This window comes from Semicossyphus pulcher, unplaced genomic scaffold, assembly GCF_022749685.1.
Source record: "Semicossyphus pulcher isolate SPU_LCO1_2020_fin unplaced genomic scaffold, fSemPul1.0.p SCAF_10, whole genome shotgun sequence".
Classification (NCBI taxonomy): Eukaryota; Metazoa; Chordata; class Actinopteri; order Labriformes; family Labridae; genus Semicossyphus; species Semicossyphus pulcher.
In genome coordinates, this window is record NW_027211604.1 from 5,574,420 (window position 1) to 5,596,971 (window position 22,552).

At 40.9% G+C, this 22,552-nt stretch overlaps 2 protein-coding genes and 5 non-coding genes across 7 annotated transcripts; 5 read left to right on the forward strand and 2 right to left on the reverse strand.

Annotated features, from left to right (window-relative positions):
* Positions 1 to 837: 837 nt before the first annotated feature.
* On the reverse strand, positions 838 to 4,540 carry LOC138605084 (transmembrane gamma-carboxyglutamic acid protein 3). The gene is made up of 3 exons (XM_069677173.1): positions 4,487 to 4,540; positions 3,358 to 3,518; positions 838 to 1,652 (listed from the first exon to the last, which is right to left on the reverse strand). The coding sequence occupies exons 1-3, from the start codon at positions 4,494 to 4,496 to the stop codon at positions 1,101 to 1,103; spliced, it is 723 nt and encodes a 240-aa protein (XP_069533274.1). The 5' UTR covers positions 4,497 to 4,540; the 3' UTR covers positions 838 to 1,100.
* Positions 4,541 to 12,004: 7,464 nt separating this feature from the next.
* Positions 12,005 to 15,019, reverse strand: ripply3 (ripply transcriptional repressor 3). Its single transcript, XM_069676234.1, has 4 exons — positions 14,834 to 15,019; positions 13,830 to 13,908; positions 13,450 to 13,523; positions 12,005 to 13,223 (listed from the first exon to the last, which is right to left on the reverse strand). Exons 1-4 carry the CDS (start codon positions 14,929 to 14,931, stop codon positions 13,034 to 13,036), a joined length of 441 nt encoding a protein of 146 aa, XP_069532335.1. The 5' UTR covers positions 14,932 to 15,019; the 3' UTR covers positions 12,005 to 13,033.
* Positions 15,020 to 19,725: 4,706 nt separating this feature from the next.
* Positions 19,726 to 19,797, forward strand: trnap-agg (transfer RNA proline (anticodon AGG)). Its single transcript has one exon. It is a non-coding gene; the product is annotated as a tRNA-Pro (tRNA).
* Positions 19,798 to 20,097: 300 nt separating this feature from the next.
* trnap-agg (transfer RNA proline (anticodon AGG)) lies at positions 20,098 to 20,169 on the forward strand. Its single transcript has one exon. It is a non-coding gene; the product is annotated as a tRNA-Pro (tRNA).
* Positions 20,170 to 20,469: 300 nt separating this feature from the next.
* Positions 20,470 to 20,541, forward strand: trnap-ugg (transfer RNA proline (anticodon UGG)). Its single transcript has one exon. It is a non-coding gene; the product is annotated as a tRNA-Pro (tRNA).
* A 140-nt stretch (positions 20,542 to 20,681) lies between these two features.
* On the forward strand, positions 20,682 to 20,753 carry trnap-agg (transfer RNA proline (anticodon AGG)). The gene has a single exon. It is a non-coding gene; the product is annotated as a tRNA-Pro (tRNA).
* A 345-nt stretch (positions 20,754 to 21,098) lies between these two features.
* On the forward strand, positions 21,099 to 21,170 carry trnap-ugg (transfer RNA proline (anticodon UGG)). Its single transcript has one exon. It is a non-coding gene; the product is annotated as a tRNA-Pro (tRNA).
* Positions 21,171 to 22,552: the final 1,382 nt, after the last annotated feature.

The window sequence follows — 22,552 nt, forward strand, 5'->3', positions numbered from 1 at the left end:
CATATTTAGCATTCCAAGGTGAAGCTGAGCCCAGCTGGCAACTGGCTGAGAGGCTTTCAAATTGCTCCTTCACATATGCTTCATTTTTTGTGCTTTCTGTGATAGATCAATGATTTAAATTATCAGTCGTGAAGGTCCTCCTATTTTGTCAGTCAAATCTCTTTTTTCCGCCAAGTCATTACACACAGAGGATTGCAGGAGCAGCATGGCCGGCTGTAAACTTACCTTACAGTATTCATCGTTCATTAGGTCTTTAACTGGGAGTTATTATCCACAGAGGTCTGCTCCTCTCTAAAACAGACAGAGCTGGTGATGAAATCACAGAACAGCTTCATGTTAAAAATGAGTGTCTTTTCAGTGCAGCATCAGGGGCTACACGCTGAGCTGACTGAAACCTTTCATCCTGTTGAACTTAAAAACAATGGTGACGTGACTTAGAACAGGAAGAACGTAGTCTGAAATGCCCCTTAGTGAAATTTCTGATAAACAGTAAACGGTAAGACATGAGATTCTTGTAGGCTGATATAGAGTCTGGTTTGGCGCTGAACTAGAACAAAGGAGCAAGAATCCAAGCTTGGTAGCGAACAGAGAAATCAGACTCAACTGACAAAATTCAGAGAACGGTACAGGTCTACTCTGTGAAAACCAGTGATCTGACTCAACAAAAAAACATGAGGACATCCCACCCCTAACAACTTTGGCTCCAACTGCCAATACTTCCATTCTGGAGCCACAATATGTGCACTCTGACAGATAAGACACAAGAAACCTGACATTCACAGTGACTGTGCAGCAAGAGTAAGGTCATCGCTGCAGAGGCAGATTGAGCTGGGGGGCATCAGTGAGAGTACTGCTGGTCAGTGACAACACCTGGGACCAATGTGTCCCAAACAAAATGAAGGCCAAAGAAATGAATATGACGAGGTGTTTGGATGCATTATGAACAATAATCCTGGGTGGCACACACTCATGGGAATGGCTGGCTTTAGGTTGTACCATCATATGACATGATACATGGAAAACTGATATTACAATCTTGGTTTGAGCGGCCAGCAGCGCCAGTGGCTGACTTCCTTGATACTTGCCGAGGCAGCATTGTCTCACTTCTCCTTTATGATCTCCTCATATTTGGGTGGAGGGTCGCTGTAGGAAGGGGCTGAGGTCTCGTCACCACTGCTTTCCAGGTGTCCTGTCACCTCTTCATAAGAGGGAGGAGGTGTGGCACCAGACAGACGCGAGGCCACCGACAGGGACGAGTCCTGGACGTAGAGGGCACAAGTGTTCTGCTGGTAGGGGCCGTGGGAGTCTGACTGGGAGCCTTCTCCTCTCTCAGCAGCGCTCACCACTATAGTGGGACGCGAGCTGGACTCATGGTGTAAGCTTTCAGTGTGCGTCAGTGGGTCCCTGTGAACCAGGATGCGTGGCAGGCTGCGGGTGCTGCGGTTGTTGGCCAAGTAGCGGTTCTGGGTGTATGCGGGCCGTCGCCGAGTGGCCTTCTGAAGCTGGCACCTCCAGAGAAGGAAGAGGCCGATGATGATGAGCAGGGCCACGCCCAGCAGAGGCACCACCATGTAGACAGTGTCTGCACGCTCAGAGCGCCCCTCGCTGTTGCTACTCACCGTGTAGACACTGCGAGTTTTCCAAAACTCCATCTGGCAGGCAGAGAGCAGAAATATTCACATTTAACTGTTTGGTTCATTCAGAATCAGACTCAAACTGAAAGTGACATCAAAGGCACACAGTGAAGAGAGGTGATTACTGATCTGCTGAATGTTTTCATGGATTGTATAGTAGCCACAGGGACAGATTATCTGTTAAACTATTTCAGATTCAGTTTGATGTTAGTTACCATGGAAACTAGCCTGTGGGATTTCCATCTTCACCGCTACGAAGCTTAAAGAGCAACTTTCAGGTTGGAGACCCGAGTGAATCAATGTGTAGAAAAATGATTTAGTGATTATATTTTCAACAAAATATATGAATAAATACACTACAGCGACTTCTGGAGTCATTTTAAGTTTTCTTATATTTCCACATCAAAACAGACAACCAGATGTGACGTAACATAAGGGAGTCCCGCCAATCAATGACGGGTTTAACATTAATAAATATAGATCTAAATGCCCGTCTTGTCATTGATCATGAAGAAATTGCTAATTAATATGCATACGACGGACCACAGGCTTATAATTATGAGCCTGCTAGGTGTCAGAGGCCAGGAATAGGCCAGGATGAGGAGGAATAACGGCCACAGGAGAGGCATTGAGTTGTAGAGCGATGGGAACCAGTAATGAACTGGGCAGGAGTCGTGATGAGTGAACCGCGTTAGCTAGCGTTATCTAATGCTATGCTCACATCACAACACTGTAAAGTTTGTCATGAGTAATAGCAAGTGGGAGCATTAATACTTACCCATTACAGTTACTAATGGGCAAGTGTCAGCTTGTATCAGACACAGCAGATTGAATCTCTGGCAAAGGATGTAGAACGGTTTGATCCAAGTAATCCTGATTCCAACATTGAGAATTATCTCAGAGAGATTGACCGTTGTCTGCCTGATTTACCTTACGAGTCAGCCCGAGAAAAATGTAAGCTGATCAGGAAGACCACAGTAAGAAGCAGAACGTAGCAAAACACCATTGAATAGATAACATCAGTTAACTCAAGCAGACTCCCGGGAGCTGATCTGGCTGGTAATTGAGTAATTTGCTGTTTGCTTACAAAGCACAATGCCAGATCCATGCAATGTAGTTATCTTAGAGCTAGTTGGCTAACCTTAGCATGCTCGCTAACGTTATGACAACCAAAATACTATCCGACTGTGTATGTCAGTGTTGTCAGTCTAGCTTAACAAATAACTTTGCCACCTAACATTATATTAACCTAGGTATTATGACAAACAGTGTTGATTTTGGACAACATGATGCCGTTCAGCATTCAGATTTCCCGACTTCCTCGAATGCATCAGAAATGATGGATCCAAGTCTGTTCAACAAATGAGCATTTTAAAGTAGTTTTCTTCTCCTCTTGAGGACGGACCTGACAAAGCTTCATTTTGACTTTTCATGATGTTGATATTTCCGCAAAGGTAAGACCCGTTAATTAAAGTCAACCACAAGAGGAATGACTTCTCTGATGGGATCCGAGATTGCATAAAAATGAGACAACATCACAGTTTGAATCACAATCATGATGGTGTTTGATTTATTTGCAGTCGTAGTTTAAACGGTAATTACCAGTTATCTGACAATGTGGGAAAATATTGTCTCTTCTCCAGCAATTAATGGACTTACATCATGCTACTATAATTTAAGGAGGAGTTGAACTCATTTGATCTGGTGTCACCTGCAAGCTCACCGTTCTCTCTTTGTTCTCGAACACTTCATTGGCCTCCTCGAAGCTGCAGCTCTCCTCTCCACACTCCCTCTCAATGTTCCCCTGTCTCAATTCCTCCAGGAAGCCGTTTGCCCGAGGGAATCGCTTCAGAACGGAGTGGGCATCCGGACCATTAAGGAACGCTGCGACACAGAAAAGGAGCAAACAACCACAGTTCAACCATCCATACTGGGTTCTCTCCACAGGCTCATTCGGTTCTTCACCTCCAACATGTTCACGGAAATGTAATGAGTCAGTGTCAGTGCTGTCATCACACAGCAGGCAGCTGTTTAGACACATAACACCTGCAGACTGACGTTGAAGGCCCACTGCAGGCCTTTAACATGTATGCAGTGTAGTCGAGTCACTAAGAATCTGAGTCGAGTCCGAGTCCTCAAGGTTTAGTTATGATAAAACTAAACTGAGCTTTAACACTCTATCATCTGTGAGTCCTAATGTTTGTACTGTACCCAGGTCTGAGAGGGTGTGATTTTGTTAAAACACAGAGCCAAATTATCAATAAATGATTTAAAATAATGTCGAGCAGTGCAGCTTTACATGTTATTTATTTATTCTGTTGTATTGATGTATGAATGTCTTCAAGCACTTACTTTAAAAGATTAGAGTAAAGTTTTTTTTAGTAAATGTTTCACTACAGCAAAAATTCTGAGACATTTTAGCAGCAAAACTAAAAACTGATTTGAACTCTTATAAATTGACGGGACAGAGGAAACTCCAGAGTGAACCGAATAAACTTTTAGCATCTAAAATAACATTCTGAAGACAGCTCTGATGGAGCTCGGGATTTATAAGGAGAACCGCTGTTTCACACCAAACTGTTTCATAGTGACCTCGACTGACTGTGGGACCTTTAGGATGTGTAGAAAACTCATTTAATGTATATAATAATATTATAATGCTGTCAATGCGCGAGTCCAAGTCCGAGTCATCAGTGTTGAAGTCCAAGTCAAGTCACGAGTCCTGAAAATCAGGACTCAAGTCGGACGAGTCCCAAGTTAGTTGGGCCCTGCAGACAGGAAGACTGTGTGTGTGTGTGTGTGTGTGTAATTAGGGTAGCAAGTGTTTCTTGGTGTGTGTGTTTGGTGCTTACCGGCAGCCATGCTCCTGCCCTGCTACTCACACTGTAACAGAGTGCAGACCTGCAGGGAGACACAGCACAGCATCAGACAGCACTGCTTACACAATCGTTTCACTAACAACTGGATCAGTGTTCAACAGGCTTCACTTCTGTGTTTCAACCTGACACGCTGCACACTCGCCCACTCATAAATACAATAATGAGTCATTTCCAGGCGTCCAACCAGCCTCACTAATGGCTCAGAAATCTGAGTTCACAGTATGATATCTATGATTTTCAATTTGTCCAACACCAACAGCAAAACCGCCTGCCTTTCTGAAAACTCATGTTGGGGTTAGAGGTGGATGAATTGGTCTAATGTTCACAGTAGGGCTACATTTTACATCACAGGAATAGTGTATATCACGATACACGAGAAGTTTTTAATGTTTGTTTTTGTGACCAACTTTTTATCCGTTTTTCAGGATTGCAGATGTACATTAAATAACTTTTGTCAGTATGTAAATATACATAGTCATACCGTTGTAATTATAACTGATGAAAACAAAATAACCAAGTATTGACCTGCAAAATTGTGCTTTTCTTTATTGTGTTGTATTGGTGTATGAATGTCTTCTTTAACTTTACATTAAAGATTAGAGAAGCTGTTTATAGTAAATGTTTCCATGTGTGCAGTAATGTCGCTGCAGCAAATATCTGAGACATTTAAGCAGCAAAACTAAAAATTAGGGATGTCGATCAATTAAAAACAATGAACTAATTAATCACACAAATTGCTGTGATTATTTGTGATTAATCGCTTTTTTCTTCTTAAGACTGAAGCTTGTAAGAATCAATCAATCACATTTTTATCTGTATAGCGCTAAATCATAACCAAAGTTATCTCGAGACACTTTACAAAAAGAGCAGGTCAAGACCGTACTCTTTGTTATTTAAAGAGCATCAACATGAATCACCATGAGAAGCACTTAGCAACATTTAGCACATTGACAGAAAAACTTCCTTTTAACAGGCAGAAACCTCGAGCAGAACCAGACTCATGTTGAACATCTGAAGAGACTGGATGGGCCAAAAGTGGGATAGAAGAAGATGCAGGATAGAGACAGGCAAAGGGAGCAACAGCAACATGTGTTCTCAATACCACATCAACATATGTCCTTGCTACATCAACAACAACAACAGCAACAACAGATAATACATACTTATGGTTATGATGCCAATAATAGTGGTACACAAGTGTAAAGATGAACAAGAACAGCATGGCCATGATGAAAGGCTGATAATAAATTAGCAAGAGAAGCACAGTAATGATAACAGTTATTATAAAAGAAATACACTCTGGCAGCGATAGGGACGGTCCTCATTTCCCATCATGTCTGCCGCCTTGTGCTGACTGAGTAGTTTGTTAAATTTTTAAGTTTTATGTTTTATGTTCCAAAATGCAAATGATAATTTTTGTTAGTGTTTGCAGTGTGTCTGTTCAGAACATATGTTCTGCATATGGCATATGTTGGTAATTGTCATTTTTGTGCTGGTTAGTTGTAACCATGAGTGAGGCGGCTGTTACGTTTCTTGACTCCAGCTGTATTTTGAATGAACAGCTATGGGCCTGTGCCACCTGTTGAAAAATAATCACTGCACTGTCTGTTTGTTAACAGACATAATGGCACTGCCCTGCACTTGACCAGGTGTCTTTTCATGTTTTGCAAAATTTCATATTCACATTCATTATATCAGAGGATATTTCGCCAATGCTGATATATCTGCAATATGCTCATATTTTTTAACATTAAAGGTCTATTGAATATACAAGATGTTTATGTGAAGTTACGTGTATAAATTCATATTAGACATATTATCTAAAAATATACAGTATATTGTTGTGATTATAAACCTGATTACCAGTTTTACAACAGTATTTTCAGAGTTATTAAAAGGCAAATCAAATGCATAGTGTTTTATTTATTTCATTAAACTTTGATTAAATATACAAGGTTTTTTTCATAAAACTATATTTATTCATCTATTTAGTGTTTGTTTGTATAGGGAAGTATGAAGCAAGTAAACTGATGACACACACTACAGCATATATAGCATTGGCTAATACGCAATGATTTGCCTTTGAAATACATGAAATCAACAACAAATACACAAGAGACAGTACAAAACAGACTCAACGGCAATAAAACAGATACAACAATACAGGATACAAAATATCCTACGACACAATCAACTGTAAAACAGGAAGCATTAAATCAAACATGGCTACATGACTGACCCTTCTTCAAAAACTGGTTCGGTTTGAGTTTAAAATGCTCCCAGTCAGGGTCCAGTTTGAGCTCTGCAGGTAAGGCATTCCACATTTTGATTCCCTGAACAGAAAAAGAGCTTCACCCAAGTGATCATTTCCGAAAGGGCACCTTTCAATCTCCGTTAGATGCTCCTCGTGTGAGAGACGGGTACTCTCACTGAGCACCTGAGGAGCCTGATGACGTAAGCACTTATGGACGAGTTTAAGATTAGCAAATTTAATAAAATTATCTAAACTTAACATATTTGATTTTTTTGTAACATCACAGTGATATTCTCATCGGCTTCCTGTTTATCATCATAAAAGGCTTGATTGTTGAAGATGCTGCTTGTGAACAGGAGGTTACACAGTAACTTATATGTGGAAAATAATCATATATGATTGTTCTCTATAGAGTGCATAAAGCTAATGGATGGATGGATGGATGAATAGATGGATGAATGACAAGCATTAAAGTAACAAAGAAATAGTCTCTCCTCACACTGATGGTGTGGTTTACTTCTGCGGGTCACACATTGAAATCAGTATCAAACTGAGACTGTTTAATAACAAGGTAAAAACTTCTCATAGGAGGTTTGATTGTAGTTCATGCGTTATAGATTATAAAAGCTAACAGCTTGACCCTTTTATTTGGAAGACATCACTTCCTGTAGAGCAGTTTTCAGGGTACATGTTCTTCTTTGTAAAAAGCAGTGATTAAAATGTTTATAAGTCATCTTTTCTTCCCAGACGTATTTCTGTATGTGCAGATATATATATAGCCCACCTCTGGCAAATACAGGCTACTATAAATATAGAGTGAGAGGGCTGGGGTGGGGGGTTTCCCTAGCAACGCAGACAGAGATAGGATAATTAGGATACAGGGAGACAACTCTCAATGGGATTTATCTAGAATACAAAAAAAGCTCTCTCTCTCTCTCTCTCTCTCTCTCTCTCTCTCTCTCTCACACACACACACACACACACACACACACACACACACACACACAAGATGCTATTGATCAACAACCCTGTTTTTAAAATTGCGGGACAAAATCCTGGAGAAATAGTTCAACGGTGAACAGATATTGTGGACAGATGGTGAGAAACAGGCTCTGTCATGCCTCTATAACTGCATATCAAAAAATCGTTTTCAGGATGATGTTAACTCCTTGTCCCATTTTAGCAGACAGCCTGCGGTGGAGCAGGGGTTACATCAGACTTGTGAAGGATCAGGGAGGGATATATAAAATGCTTCTTACCTCCATTCCTCTTCATGAAAGCCTTTTTCCGTCCTTCTCCGACTCCAGGGAACTCCCACACGTGTCACTACGTATCTCTAGCCAATGGGAGAGGAGGAATTCCTGAGACTGCCCTATCACAGCCCTGACAAAAGAAGGGTGACGCAGGGCGAAGAGGCGGGCAAAGTTCCGCTGGAAAGAAACGAAACAGCTCGCGGGGGCGGCTGGACGCTGACCTGACGGAACCGCTGGGCTGCAGTGAAACGAACGGAGCACCGCGGAGACGGTTCGAGTGAAACTTCACCATCAAACTGTTCCACATCTGTCCTTTAGAGGGACGTGTCAGTGTGACGAGCACAGAGACACACTAGCATGCCACGCCTTGCACGCAAATACTCAGCTTCCCAACATCCTTCGTGCCGGTCCCAACAGGGGCGTCATGCAGCCGAACTCTGGGAAATTCTAATTATTGTCGTTTTTCCTGCAATTCGACAAAGTCTCTACATAATCAAAGATTATGCGGGGGGCTAAATCACATTGTATGATAGTAGTTATATTTATTTTATATATTTTTTTAGCAGTTATATTTGTATATTATTATACAACAAATAATAAATAAATAAAAACAGAGCAGAATAGGTCTAAGCAGAGATAAGACTACTGAATACTGTTAATTAACATTACAGCAGACCGTGTATGTCTACATTGACCAAGCTGGTACTTCTGAATCACACAACAGACTCTTACTTCACTGGTTGATGATAAATTAAAACAAACAAATAAATGAACATGATAAAAACAGCTGATCTGTGGTAACCTGTAGACACAGAGAGCAGGAGAATGTTTGGGTTGCTTGGCAACAGAAGTTCAGTTTCAGTTAAGCTGTGGAACTAGTTCAGTTGGTGGAACAAAAGTAATCTGTTGATGATTGTTACTGTTTACTACTATTTGCTGCTTGTATAGCTGTTGTATAAATGCAATATCACATGAGAGGGAGCTGATGTTGTACTGAATGTCATCACGGCTGTGATTCGGTCGTAGATAATCTTAATCTCAATTTAATAGTTGGATGATATTATTTGTATAATACAACTAAATCCCAAATAATGGCCTTGTCATAAAATGTGTGCAGGTACTTGCCCTTCAATATCCTCCTGCTCTGGGCTCGATGGAATGGAGATATATGAGGGGCTGTGGGGTCGAGAGGGAGCAGGCGAAAAGATGGGGATTGTAGTAGGTGGTGCAGCTGGAGTTTGACATAATATCCTAAAATGAATTGATAAACAATGTTAGCATGCATGTGAAATCTCATACAGGTCCACCCACAACTTAAGTCCAAATTGATGGCAAGATTTTGCCAAAGCAATTTTGAGGTCAACCCAAATTTGCTAAACTTAAATTATTTTCCTTGAGAAGCCAATCCAAGCAAGGTTCAAAGTTTCACAATGCAGAGCATATTTATACAATATTACAGTAATGATGCCCTCGCAGAACAGCGCTGACGCACACCAAAAGCACTTACCGCCACTGCATCCCCGGACATCCAGTTAATGTACAGAGTACATGGTTCAGTGATGCCATTGTCGGTCAGTGAACTTCCTCGATTGCTAGGGAGTGCAGTAGGGGACATAGCATTTTGCATAGAAAATATTTTACTGGCCATTTCTTCGCTGCCTGCAAAGGCAACTATATCTTGAAAAGTGAAATGTAGATCAATACCTTAAAAAAGTGCAGATATCTGTGAACACTGATGAGAAGAAGAAGGTGGTACAGAGGTACAGAAATTACCTGGAAAGGCAGGAAGCGCCTCCTTTTCAAGCCACCATCGGGATATTTAAATTGAAAGTCTACCTCATTTTCCGGCTCTGGCATAGATTCAACAACTTCCTTCCTTATATTTATGACCTAAAAACAAATCAATACTGTCTTGTATGTGATTACAGAAGATTAAATTCAACTTTATTGTCATTGGTTTGCACCCAAATATAGTTAGGGGTCGAACCAGAAGTGCAAATTAGCTATCAAGTGCAGTGCAATGTATGTACATATGCATAATAACTATATATACAGAATATTATACATATTAGGAGCATAACGTTTCACAAAGTTTGCGGTTTGGTTTGATACAGCAACCAAGTAAAAATACCAAAGAAATGTCCTTGCTTTTAAAACATGTTTAATTTATTAAAACTGACATAATAAACTATGATCTTTTTTACTACGAACATTGATGGCGCTATACCTGACACAAAGACATGCATATTAGGTAATATGCCAGCCACTGCCCTTAACCAAGGCACTGGCAGTTGGGCCCCGGGCGCTACACTGTGGCTGCCGACTGCTCCTAAGTAGATCGGATGGGTCAAATGCAGAAGAAAAATGTCCCAGTTGTGGGACAAATATGGGTATATAAATAAATAAAATAAATAAATTAATCTTCTGGGGTGTCATCTTAGCAACATATAAAACGAACCCAAAAATATTCTGTATGCTGTATAAAACAAGAAGTAAAGCCTGCGTTTTCCAGAGTATGGTCTCATATGCTTGGCTATAAATGTACCAATTTCTGCAGTGATTTCTTTTGCCCTGTTTGAATTGGTTGAGAATGGCTGCCTATAGTTTAATGATGCAGGGATAGTTTGTAGCATGTGTGTTGCTCCTTTTGGTCTACTTCCACCTACACTGGGTGACAAACTAACCTGTATTCTTCTCTGCTCACGCTCCTGGACTTGTCTTCGTCTTTTTTTAAGACATATTCAATTGACCAGAACAACCAGAACAACAATGAGCTTAAAATTGAATCTTTTCTGCAAAGCAACATTTTGCTCAGTTAGCAGAGTGTGAGATGGCCATATGATATGTCTGCATTTTCTTCTGTCTATTGCCAGTGAACGCTGAAACTCCTCATCCTGCTGGCTGCGTAGGCTTTGCCATTCCAGCAAGCCAGTATCTCTTTCCAATGGTTGCACATCAGCCTGATCCATAAACATGTCCTGAAATCACAGAAGCGGAATTGGAAAGTAGCACCTGCAACACGGCAAATGCAGGTGATCTTGTGTAGTGATCAACCATGGCGGGTAGAAAGATTTTTGATTCGTGACCTAATTTTCAATTAAAATTCAATTGCGAGTCTGTATTATTTTTTTCCTACCGGATGCCCTACTCTGTCTCTGACTGGCCAGTAGTCATTGCCTTTGTTGGTTAGGTCGAGGCATGAAGAGTGAGATGGATATGTATGACTATGGGGCTGCTTGTTTCACTTGGATTAAGTCTGTTTATAAATGTAGTCATGAAGCATTATAAATGCATTATAATTCACTATGAATGCTCTCATAACGCACCATACACATGGTCTTCATAGAAAGTGTTACCAAACATTCTGCTGTCGGCTTTACAGGCAACCCATTGGCCTCCCTCTCCAAACTCCATTCAGTCTGCAGAGTCCCTTTCACCTTTAAGAAGAGGCTAAAGACCCAGCTCTTTCATGAACTCCTCTGCACTTAATGATATCGATGCTATTGATGATGACATCGAGGATGTGGATCTTAACAAGAGCACATCAGGCATGCAGAACATCAACCACCTTCCAATGTATTGTAAATTCAACAGGTTGCCACTTTTGCTCAAATACTGCCATCCAGTGGGCGTGTAGGGGAGCACACTACATTAGTTGAATGTACACAAGCTACATTTTTCCTCAATAAGTAACCAGTACAAAAATGATGATTTTAATAACACTTGTAAACAGGTCATTTTCTAACAGTTTTTAGCATGTAATTTTTGCTTATTACACCAGTTACTTTGTAGTTTAATCTGTCCTACAGTCCCACTGTGTACATTTCGTCTCCCTCCTCTCTTCAGAGACGGAGAGCAGACCTCCGCTTTCCAGCCAATCAAAAGCTCTGTATTAGCATCAAAAGGTTGTAAGACAAGAAGATACAGAAAGGGGGAAACCTCATCACCACAACACACCCACAGAAAGAGAAAGAAGACAACTGATGTGAATAAACTTCACAAAATAGTTTATTTTATGTTTGATACCTAAGTTGGAAAGTATTTTCACAAAAAGACACTGATGCACAAATGTATAAAAAAAAAAAAAGTCAACGTGACAATGTGTTTATGTACAAATTATGAACATCATAAGTTAGAAATGTGTGTAGATAACATTCTATGTACACTGGAAGGATCAGACCCTGAGACTGACTGTAAACATTAACAAGTTTCCCAATATGGGAGAACATGGTGCTCAGCCTATATTCTCTCACCTGATGAGTGAACGACAGGCACAGCAGGCGTGTGCAATACAGACATAAATGTGAGAGCTCTGAACTCCACACAGAGGCTGCAATGAACTACATTTTCTGTTTCAGAACTAAACCCTGCGCACTCTAACACGCCTAAAGTCACAGATCATTCACGTACACTGGGCATTAGAGTGCTGGGGTACAGGCATGCACCAAACAGGAACTAGTTCTCTCATCCATGTAGGGCAGACACTGCTCGACATATGAATCCCTCTGACAATATCTTTCTTTCTGCACATGTAGGCAGTAGCAGCTTCATAACAACCAGGTTGTAATTGCACAACAGCAGCTAGTAATCAGTTATTCATGTTGAGTTAACAGCTGCTTTTCAAGGCTCATCTACTTTCTTTTCTTCAGGGAAAGGGTAATGTGATAGGGGGATGACATGTTAAGATCGAGAACATCCTTCATCACTTCCATAAGTGACCTGGAGTTTTCAAAGTGACTGGCTCAGCAGCGTTTCTAGAAGTCTGTTTAAAGGGCTCTAAGACGCAGGAGTGGTGCGGACGCTGGGCATTAACATAGAGTTACGTAATATGACAAATGTAGTCATGCGCGCTATCAATGATTGAGGACCGTGGTTACACCTGTGAGAGATGTGTGAAGGCAGACCGAGTTGTCCTCTTCCAGTTTGTCTCTCAGCCACTTCCCCGTCGCTGAGTTTAGAACAGTCTGCAGGTGTTGCACATCTGACGTGAAATGTGTCTGCCGATTGAGGCACTCAGTTGTGCTGTCTGCGGCACTCTTCAGCTTCACTGTCAACCTCCCAGTCCTTCTCATCATCATCATCTTCATCTTCACTGTCACTCTCCTCATAAAAGCTGATGGTTGCCTGAATGGGGAAGTTCCTCAACAGGGCCTCTCCATCGCTGTACAGATAATCGAATGACTTGGATTTGGGCCAGAACAACCTGTTTAAAGAAGAGGATGAATGTTAAGTATGAAACACATGCGTCCATGATGCTGTCTGTACTGATGCTCTCAAGCATTACTAACTGGGCTTTATTCCGGTCTTGTTTAAGAGTATAGAAGTGTTAAGTTAAGTCTCACTTAGGTGAGATATCTCTGCTGACAGATGGCAGTGCCCTAATACGGCAGTGGACAGATTAGACTTTAAATAAGAGAGCAGACAGTGACCTGACAGGGTGCTGGAAGGCCTGAGGTTTCCCATCAGATGAGCAGCCGCCGGGCACCGCAGCTCTGGAGTATGGCTGAGGACACACAGAACACATTGCGTTGGCGTAAGAACACATTGACATGGTTGGGAGTAGACCCAAAAACTTACGTTCGGGTATTTTGGCTTTAAATAATTATTGATTAATCTGCGGGTTCTTCATGCAATTAATTAAATGTTTTAAGATCGTGATATTGTCCAACAACAGTCCAAAACCAAAAGCTAATTTACTGTCATAAGTGACAAAGAAAAGCAGCAGTGGTATTGATTGATTGACCAGTGTTTCACCTGTAACAAGCTGTGAGTTAATGTTGGATGTCAGACAGACGGAGGTGTAACTTACAAAGGATAGCCTGCTCCGGGGGCTTGGCTCTGGTCCGTCCCTGGAGCTGGATAACCACGGCCTCCAAGGTGAGGTCTGTCTGCGTGACGACAACATATTAGTTCAATATTAGTACATCACATTCTTTATCATCCTAACCATCGCTTGACAAAAAATTGAGTTCCAGTATTTTTAATCCCTGGGCCCAATCTTTACATATTGGGGTCTTGGGTCTAAATTACTAATAGGTTAATTTAATCCAGGAGATAGCTTCAGCATGCAGCTGTTTAATAGGCTGTAATGGCTGCAACATAAGCCTTGGGGGAAAATGCTCCCGATCAAAGAACATCCAGCTGAAACGATTCCTAAAAATCTTGTACCCCTTTCTTGTAACTTCATAGCCCTGCGTATGTCAAAATAGGGCCCAGGTTTAAAAATACCAAAATCCCCTTCTAAATTTTTGAGTGAGAACAGCCCTGCATTTCAGAGCATCTCTGGAGATGCAGTCTGGAGATAATGGTATAACCGGAAGTCACGGTCGCATGAAAAGCCTCTCTGGATCTGTGAATAACATTTGTTATTTACCTTGACCATACAATACGTGCCACATTTAGACGATAAACTCCCCCATGGTCTCACAAACATGAACTAATGTAAGAGCCTGCTGTTGCTTTGAGAAGCGGAGTTTAGCTTAAAGAAAGTTTATTTTAATATTTAAGTTATATATATTTATATTATGGAAGGCGGCAGCGACTGTCGCCAAGCAACCGTTTGAACTGGTTTAGCTCGCTAGCGCTAGCTACCGTTCTCAGCTTACCTAGTTCCACTGTGACCGTTAGCATAGCTGCACGCTATCAGGCAGCTATCATTGTTTTTCATCACAAACATACACTGTGATAACAGCTGAGCTAAACGGGGATCTAAATACTTTAGGATTCAGCCAATACGTTAAAAAACAAGTCTTCTATCAAAACGTCCCGGTCAGACTGAACACAATTAAAGCTCCATCCGCTAACGGGACTTACCTGCCGTTTGTGTCCGAGCTTCTGCTCACTGTCGGCGGATGTGACCACGGTGCAGAGCCGGAGGACGGCTGCTGAAGAAGCAAACATGCGGAGCTCATATTTGTCTCGTTGTCTCCCACAGATACTCTGCCTACAACGAAAAATTAAGCTTTGATTCAATCACTGAATGAATCTGCTCGCCGGCTGGAGGACCGCAGCCGCTGGAGTTTCAGAGAGAGACTAAGTCTGACCGTGTGTCAGGGCTTTATAAAGCTCTGCTGGGGGCGGGGTACCGCCCCACCTCCGGCTGCCAAATGTTGGCACATGACTATCAGTCTATCTTTACAAAATAAGCAATTAAGGACAATGTGACACTGTAATGGCGTGTGCAACCAAAGACGTAGTTTGAAATTTAAGGTTGGGGTTCACGAATGTAGAGGAAATGCAATGTGTAGAACAGAGGCAGAGTGATGAAATATTGCAGGTCTTCCAGAAACCAAACTAGCAAATGCCTTAAACCCCGATAGTAAAGCTGATACAGATCCTCAGCTGTTAGCGTTCCTCCAAAGATGAGCCTTTCAACCTCATCTAAACCTGAGCATACTGTATGTTAAGCCACAGAATACGTCTGTAATGTAGTGAGGTCGCTGGGGATACACTGCCATCCCACAGCTGCATGCAAGTTAAGTGCCTGCGATGTTTCATGCTTTGTGAGCCTCTTATATAATTTACTCTAGTACAGTGTACCTCTCTTCGTTAGTAGCCTTTCTTAGCCACCTTCCTTAGAGAAAATGGAGGCAGCAAAAACAAAACACAGTGTCCTGTGATATAGAATACTCCAGTAATGGTAGCCGTAGTAGAAAAGGCCCGATTAGTATTGCAAAGGACATGTCTGGGAAAAACAGGAAGCACTGGTTACTTTGGGCCTGAATGTTTTCCGTTGCTGTGAAATTCTCACCAAAGCCCCTTGACTCAGTTTCTGCACTGTCAGTCTCTTCTCTGGGCCCAGCTGGTGGTGTATTTTTTTAACGAAGAAACAGTGAATATCTATTCAATAACATTTTTTTAAGGTAGTAGTAACACAGTGAGCCAAACAAGTGCTGACAGAATGATGACCGCTAACGTCTCCTTCTTTGTCTGTCATGGGTGCGTGTGTAAGAGTGTCCCTGCAGGCTACTGTACCACAGTTTTATGAAAATAATCACAGTCAAACAATTAGTTTACTATTACTGACCCTTCCAAACTACGCCGACGTCTGCAACACAAAAGATGTGTAAAGCTGAATAAATAGCCTACTCATTCCTTCAATTAATGAAGCAAGCAAAGACAACCCACGCTACAAAGCAAACTAAGAAAATCATTTTTACAGAAAATGAAGCAGTCACAGTGATTCAGTAGCTCAAAAAGTATATGTATATCAAAAACATTGAATTGATATATAAGAAATATATCTTTGTACTATGGACTGTTAACGAAACTAAACAATTCCTGTTATTTATGCAGGCTAGCAGATTGTTTGGTGAGGTGTGGGAAGTATAATGAACCTGTAATTCTTCTTTGATGTATTATACAGAAATGTATAATTGAGCTTGTGCTGTGGAGTTGAAGGGATGGTCTCAATCAAATGTTTTCTTGTTAATTAGTTTACTGTTGCTCCCTGCTGCCTTTCTAACAGATGGTGTCTAACTTTTCTCCTCCTTGTTTACACAGACAACCTGTTGGTTTGAGATTTCTCACCTCCCTGCAGCTCTGTGTTGTTTGGACAAGAGAGTAGTCTCTTCACCAAACTGGTCAATGTGAGTGGGCTGCAGAGGGGAGGGTGCATTGCACAGCCAGCAAACACCAAGATAGGGCTGAGTTAGAAAATATAAAAAGAAACGTTCACCTTTGTTTTCCCATTAAGGTTTATGCTGAGCGGCTGTGGCTCAGAGGTAGAATCCATCATCCTCCAATTGGAAACTCGGTTTGATCCCCCAGCTCCTCCAGTCTACATGTCAAAGTGTCCTTGGGCAAGATACAGAACCTGGATGCATGTGAATGTGTATGAATGATTAGCTAACTAGGGGCCTTGTATAGCACTGCATTTATGTATGAATGCCTGTGTGGGGAGAATGCTGACATGTAGTGTAAAAGTACTTTGAGTGGTCTGAAGACTAGAAAGCTGTATAAGAGCAGTCAATGTACATTTTTTTTATAACATTTATATCAGTGTGGCTTTATTGCAAAAAAAGACATCATTAGGATTGTTTATTGTCCAAACTGATGAAAAGTGATTTAGAAATAACTGCTCCTTTATATGTTTTTTCTTGCAATAATTTAAAAAGACTAAGATGCAAGAAACACTTTAGAGATGTGTTGACGGCGTGTGCAGCCCATTAAAGTAGGTGTGAAGATCCTCACCGGCTGTTTGCTCTAATAGGCCCTAATGGGCCCTAATGGTCTGTTCATTTGGGATAAACAAAGCTGCCAGGGGCCAGCAAGAACACCCTCCCCTGCTGAGACAGAGAGCAGCAAACAAAATGCACAAATGGGACTGTTGTAATAATAAGAAAAAGCAACATACATAAAAATGTCTGCCTATGTGTGGACACATGCTGCACTATGGTAAAATTATTTTAATATTTGAATTACTCAAAAATATTAAAATATTTGAATTACTCAAATATTAAAAGCATTATAGCATATACCTTAAACATACGTTAAAAAAAAGGAATTTTGCTAAATATGACAGGAAAAGCTAGAAAAGGACATTCCTGCACCCAGAACAATAAATCAAGGGGATTTCTGATGAGCAGATGTCAGATTAGCACCAAGCATCAATTAAAGAAGGTTGAATGGCTCTTCGAATGTGGTTTGGTTTTTCCAGCAGCAGACATGTAAGCTGTCCACAGTCTGTAATGAGGATGACGACTCAAAGTCTGAGAGGAAACAACCAGCTTTCTAACAGTTTGGGTTTGAATCATGACCACCCTTTAACTCTGAACCAGCAGTTCTGTGTGCTACAATTTGTCAATTTTGCAGCAGAGCCCTGGAAAAAAACAAGGAATGGCACACTTGTTTACCCTTCCTCATCTATGTGTGTTTGGACCCCCATTGTTTTCACATTTGGCGACAGCACAGACAGGGCCTTCTCCCCCGTGCCCTCCCCCAGAGTGAGGAATGCAGCTGAACAGTGACCAGCTGCTCTTTTGTCTTTAGTACATACTTTCTTTTTTGCAAAAGTAATGTGAGCCTTTATCTAAATTGATCCTCAGAAGCAGAGAAAACATTTACATTAATACATTAATAGATGTTTGAGGTTGTCGTGTATTTGGCTGTTGAAACATCAGAATCAGGTTTATTGCCAAGTAAGAGAACACATATTTGGTTGGTGTTTTGGTGTAAAAATAATATAATTTAGAGTTTACAGCAGTACTTAAACTGAATAGAATGAAATAAACAATACAAATATAAAACAAACAATAAACCTGTAATTCTTTTTTGATGCATTATACAGAAATGTATAATTGAGCTTGTGCTGTGGAGTTGACGGGATGGACAGCACTGGTCTCAATCAAATTTTTTCTTGTTAATTAGTTTACTGTTGTTTACTGTTGCTTTAGCATCTCTGTCGGTCGTATGACAGTGAAGCCAGGTAGATCCACGCTGGGGTCTGAGATGTTTTGATTCAACCAGCTTTCAGTAAAACACAGAAAACTGGACTCATGGTATACTTTCCGAGCCTTCACCAATATCTCCAGCTCATCACCTTTGTTGGGAAGAGAGTTGACACCTCCCATGATGACTGATGGCAGGAAGGGCTTACATCTCCATTTCCAAGCCTTCAGCTTTGCACCAACACGGCATCCCAGAAAAACACCTCTTTAACTCAGCTGGAATAGGGTGGCATCCTCCAGATTTGCTCCGTTTCAATGAAAGGAGCTCTTCTCCCAACAAAAACATCCATTAGTAGTTGACAAAGTATGCTAAAAATACAACAAAATAAAGTACAGATTCAGAGAAATTCAGAGACTTTGCTGCTACCAGTTGAAGCGCATGTTCTAGAATGAGAGAATGAGATCAGGGTCAACCTGATCATCAAGGATCAGTTTGTAATGTCCCTCAGACTTTTGACAGTAGTTTTTTATTTGGACTATTCTTTGCTCTTTGTTTGAAATTTGAGGTCTTAAATGCTCTTTACTCTATTGTGGTGTTGTTAAGAATATTTAGTTGTGGTGTCTTTACACTTGATGCGTTTTCTTGGTGTTGTTTAGACTTAATACTTGAATGTTGGTCATGAATAGATTTTACAAACATCTTAAGCAAATGTAACATTTTTATCTTATTTACAGTAAATTACAGTAGTGTAAGAATTAAATTAATGCTGCATTTTGATAATAATACAGAAAAGGTTTCTTAAAAAGTAATAAAATATTTAAACAGATTTTTGTTACATATTAAATATTATAGAAATAATTATTTTTATCAAGATTATTTTAATCAGTCCATTTGTCCTTTGCTAACAATTTATATACCGTAGTGCTACTTAGGACGTGCATGTGCACGAACATATCTTCATCCATCCATCTGTATGTTCAATAGTTAATGAAGACATTTAACCGTTAAATTTGACGCGGCGCATTGGGCTCCAATAGCTTATGAAGCTAGAGGAAAAAAATCTGTGCTCTCTCGAACAACTCATTCTGGAAAAGCCAGTGATTTCATAGGAAAGTTATGTCAAGTTGATCCGGCCATCGTAATCCAGTGTTGGTGGAATAATTGTCCTGACTTTTGTGTTTTGTCACATCTTCTGCAAAAACAGTTTCTTACCCACCTGGAAAAATTACAGTCAAATCAATGGAACCATTTGACTCTGCTTTTTAGATAATATAGAGATTTGTCTGGTTTTCGTTGTATTAAAATCAGTCTTTTGTGGCTCGTTGGTCTAGGGGTATGATTCTCGCTTAGGGTGCGAGAGGTCCCAGGTTCAAATCCCGGACGAGCCCTCGGTACTCACAAGTGACCTTGTAACAAGTGAGTCTACATATGAAGCTAGAGGAAAAGAACTGTCCTCTCTCCAACACCTCATTCTGGAAAAGCCGGTGATTTCATGTGAAACTATCAAGTTGATCCAGCTATCGGATTCCGGTGTTGGTTGTAGCATTTGTTGAAATAACCCTAACTTTCTTGTCCTTTCTCTTGTACAGCTTCTACAAAACTCAAAAATTTCTTTCCCACCTTTTCTTTGCATTTCAGTTACAATGGAGATTTGTAGAATTTTTCTTCTATTACCACCAGGTGTTTATGGCTCGTTGGTCTAGGGGTATGATTCTCGCTTAGGGTGCGAGAGGTCCCGGGTTCAAATCCCGGACGAGCCCTCAGTACTCACAAGTGACCTTGTAACAAGTGAGTCTACATATGAAGCAAGAGGAAAAGAACTGTCCTCTCTCCAACACCTCATTCTGGAAAAGCCGGTGATTTCATGTGAAACTATCAAGTTGATCCAGCTATCGGATTCCGGTGTTGGTTGTAGCATTTGTTGAAATAACCCTAACTTTCTTGTCCTTTCTCTTGTACAGCTTCTACAAAACTCAAAAATGTCTTTCCCACCTTTTCTTTGCATTTCAGTTACAATGGAGATTTGTCGAATTTTTCTTCAATTACCACCAGGTGTTTATGGCTCGTTGGTCTAGGGGTATGATTCTCGCTTTGGGTGCGAGAGGTCCCGGGTTCAAATCCCGGACGAGCCCTCAGTACTCACAAGCTACGTTGTACCAAGTGAGTCTACATATGAAGCTAGAGGAAAACAATTCTGTGCTCTCTTGAACACCTCATTCTGGTAAAGCCTGTGTTTTCATGTGAAACTGTTGTATTAAAATCAGTCTTTTGTGGCTCGTTGGTCTAGGGGTATGATTCTCGCTTAGGGTGCGAGAGGTCCCTGGTTCAAATCCCGGACGAGCCCTTAGTACCCTTAAGTGACCTTGCGATACGTCTCCTGTGTTTCTTTATGAAGCTAGAGGCAAAAGGAGGGTTCACAACGTTCTGATCTGAAACCTCATTCTGGAAAAGCCAGTGATTTCGTGTGAAAGTTATGTCAAGTTGATCCTGCTATCGGATTCCAGTGTTGCTTGTAGCATTTGTTGGAATAACCCTAACTTTCTTGTGCTTTCTCTTGTACGGCTTCTACAAAACTCAAAATGTTCCTTGCCCACCTGTAAACATTACAGACAGTCATAACAATAGACAGTGCATTTCAGTTACAATGTTAATTTGTCGAATTTTTCTTCAATTACCACCAGGTGTTTATGGCTCGTTGGTCTAGGGGTATGATTCTCGCTTTGGGTGCGAGAGGTCCCGGGTTCAAATCCCGGACAAGCCCTCAGTACTCACAAGTGAGTCTACTTATGAAGCAAGAGGAAAAAAATCTGTGCCCCCTTCAACACCTCATTCTGGAAAAGCCAGTGATTTCATGTGAAAGTTATGTCAAGTTGATCCGGCTATCGGATTCCAGTGTTGGTTGTAGCATTTGTTGGAATAACCCTAACTTTCTTGTACAGCTTCTACTATGAAGGACAAAAAATGACATAAGCATAAATAAATAAATGTAGAAGTAAATAGATAGATAAATGAATAAATGTAAAAATAATTAGATTAATACTTAAACCAAAGCCAAAATAAATACATTTTGGTCATGAAATGGGCTATTTATTTATTTTTATATTTATTTATTTATTTATTTCTACATTTATTTATTTATTTACTTCTACATTTATTTATTTATTTATACATTTCCATATTTATTTATTTACTTATTTCTACATTTCCGCATTTATTTATGTATTTTTTATTCCTACATTTATTAATTTCTATATTTCCACATCATTTATTTCTGTGTCCCTGTCCGACGAGGAAAAGGAAATATGTAAATTGAGTGGGTGGTCCTTAGTCACTCTGAATCAGGATTGGTTATATCGGTGTGATTGGATCTACTACTACTGCCTTGACTTGAACTTTGCCTTAATACCTTGAGCCCGCAACGCCACAAGCCGCTTAGCTAACCAAAAGTTGTCGAGCTTGTGTCACGTAGTCATGGAAACCTTTACTCGAGCCATTGCCAATGATCTAAGATCTTTGGCGAACGATTTTGAGAACCACGCACCCAATGACTACCTTCAGTTTCGTCTGGAAAGATTATTGGAGGATTTAGTTCGTCTAAACGCTGACATGGATTATGAGGTTGACTTAGTAGTGCTAGATAGCCTTCAAGAAGTCGCCCACCAGCTTCACGTCCTGTCGGAGACGGAGGAAGCGACGATTGGACGTCCATCGTACCTTCTACCTCCAGATATAATTAAAGTTCACCTCCTTATGGGGCACACGGCTGGAGACATTGCGCGGTTGTTCGGAGTCTGCGAGAGAACAATTCGTCGGAGGATGGGGCAGTATGAGATAAGGTAATAATCATAATTCTGACTAGTCCTTTAGTCTTAAGCAGGCTGCAGAAGTTTGAAGTCACGTTTAGAGATATGAATGTGGCGCAGGGATAGGGACAATATTAAGACTATTGAGAGGCTGAGGGAGGCTATATCCTTGCCGAAGCCAGCTACTGATCTGTTCAATGATAAGCCTAGCGCTGGTAGCTGAGAGGCCGGCGGTTGTGAATGAGAAGCCGCCTATTCATTCGACCAGGGCGGCAAGTCATGCTTCTAATATTACAACCCTTTGGATCAAGGCTGGTTATTAGCTTCCGACGCTGGCGAT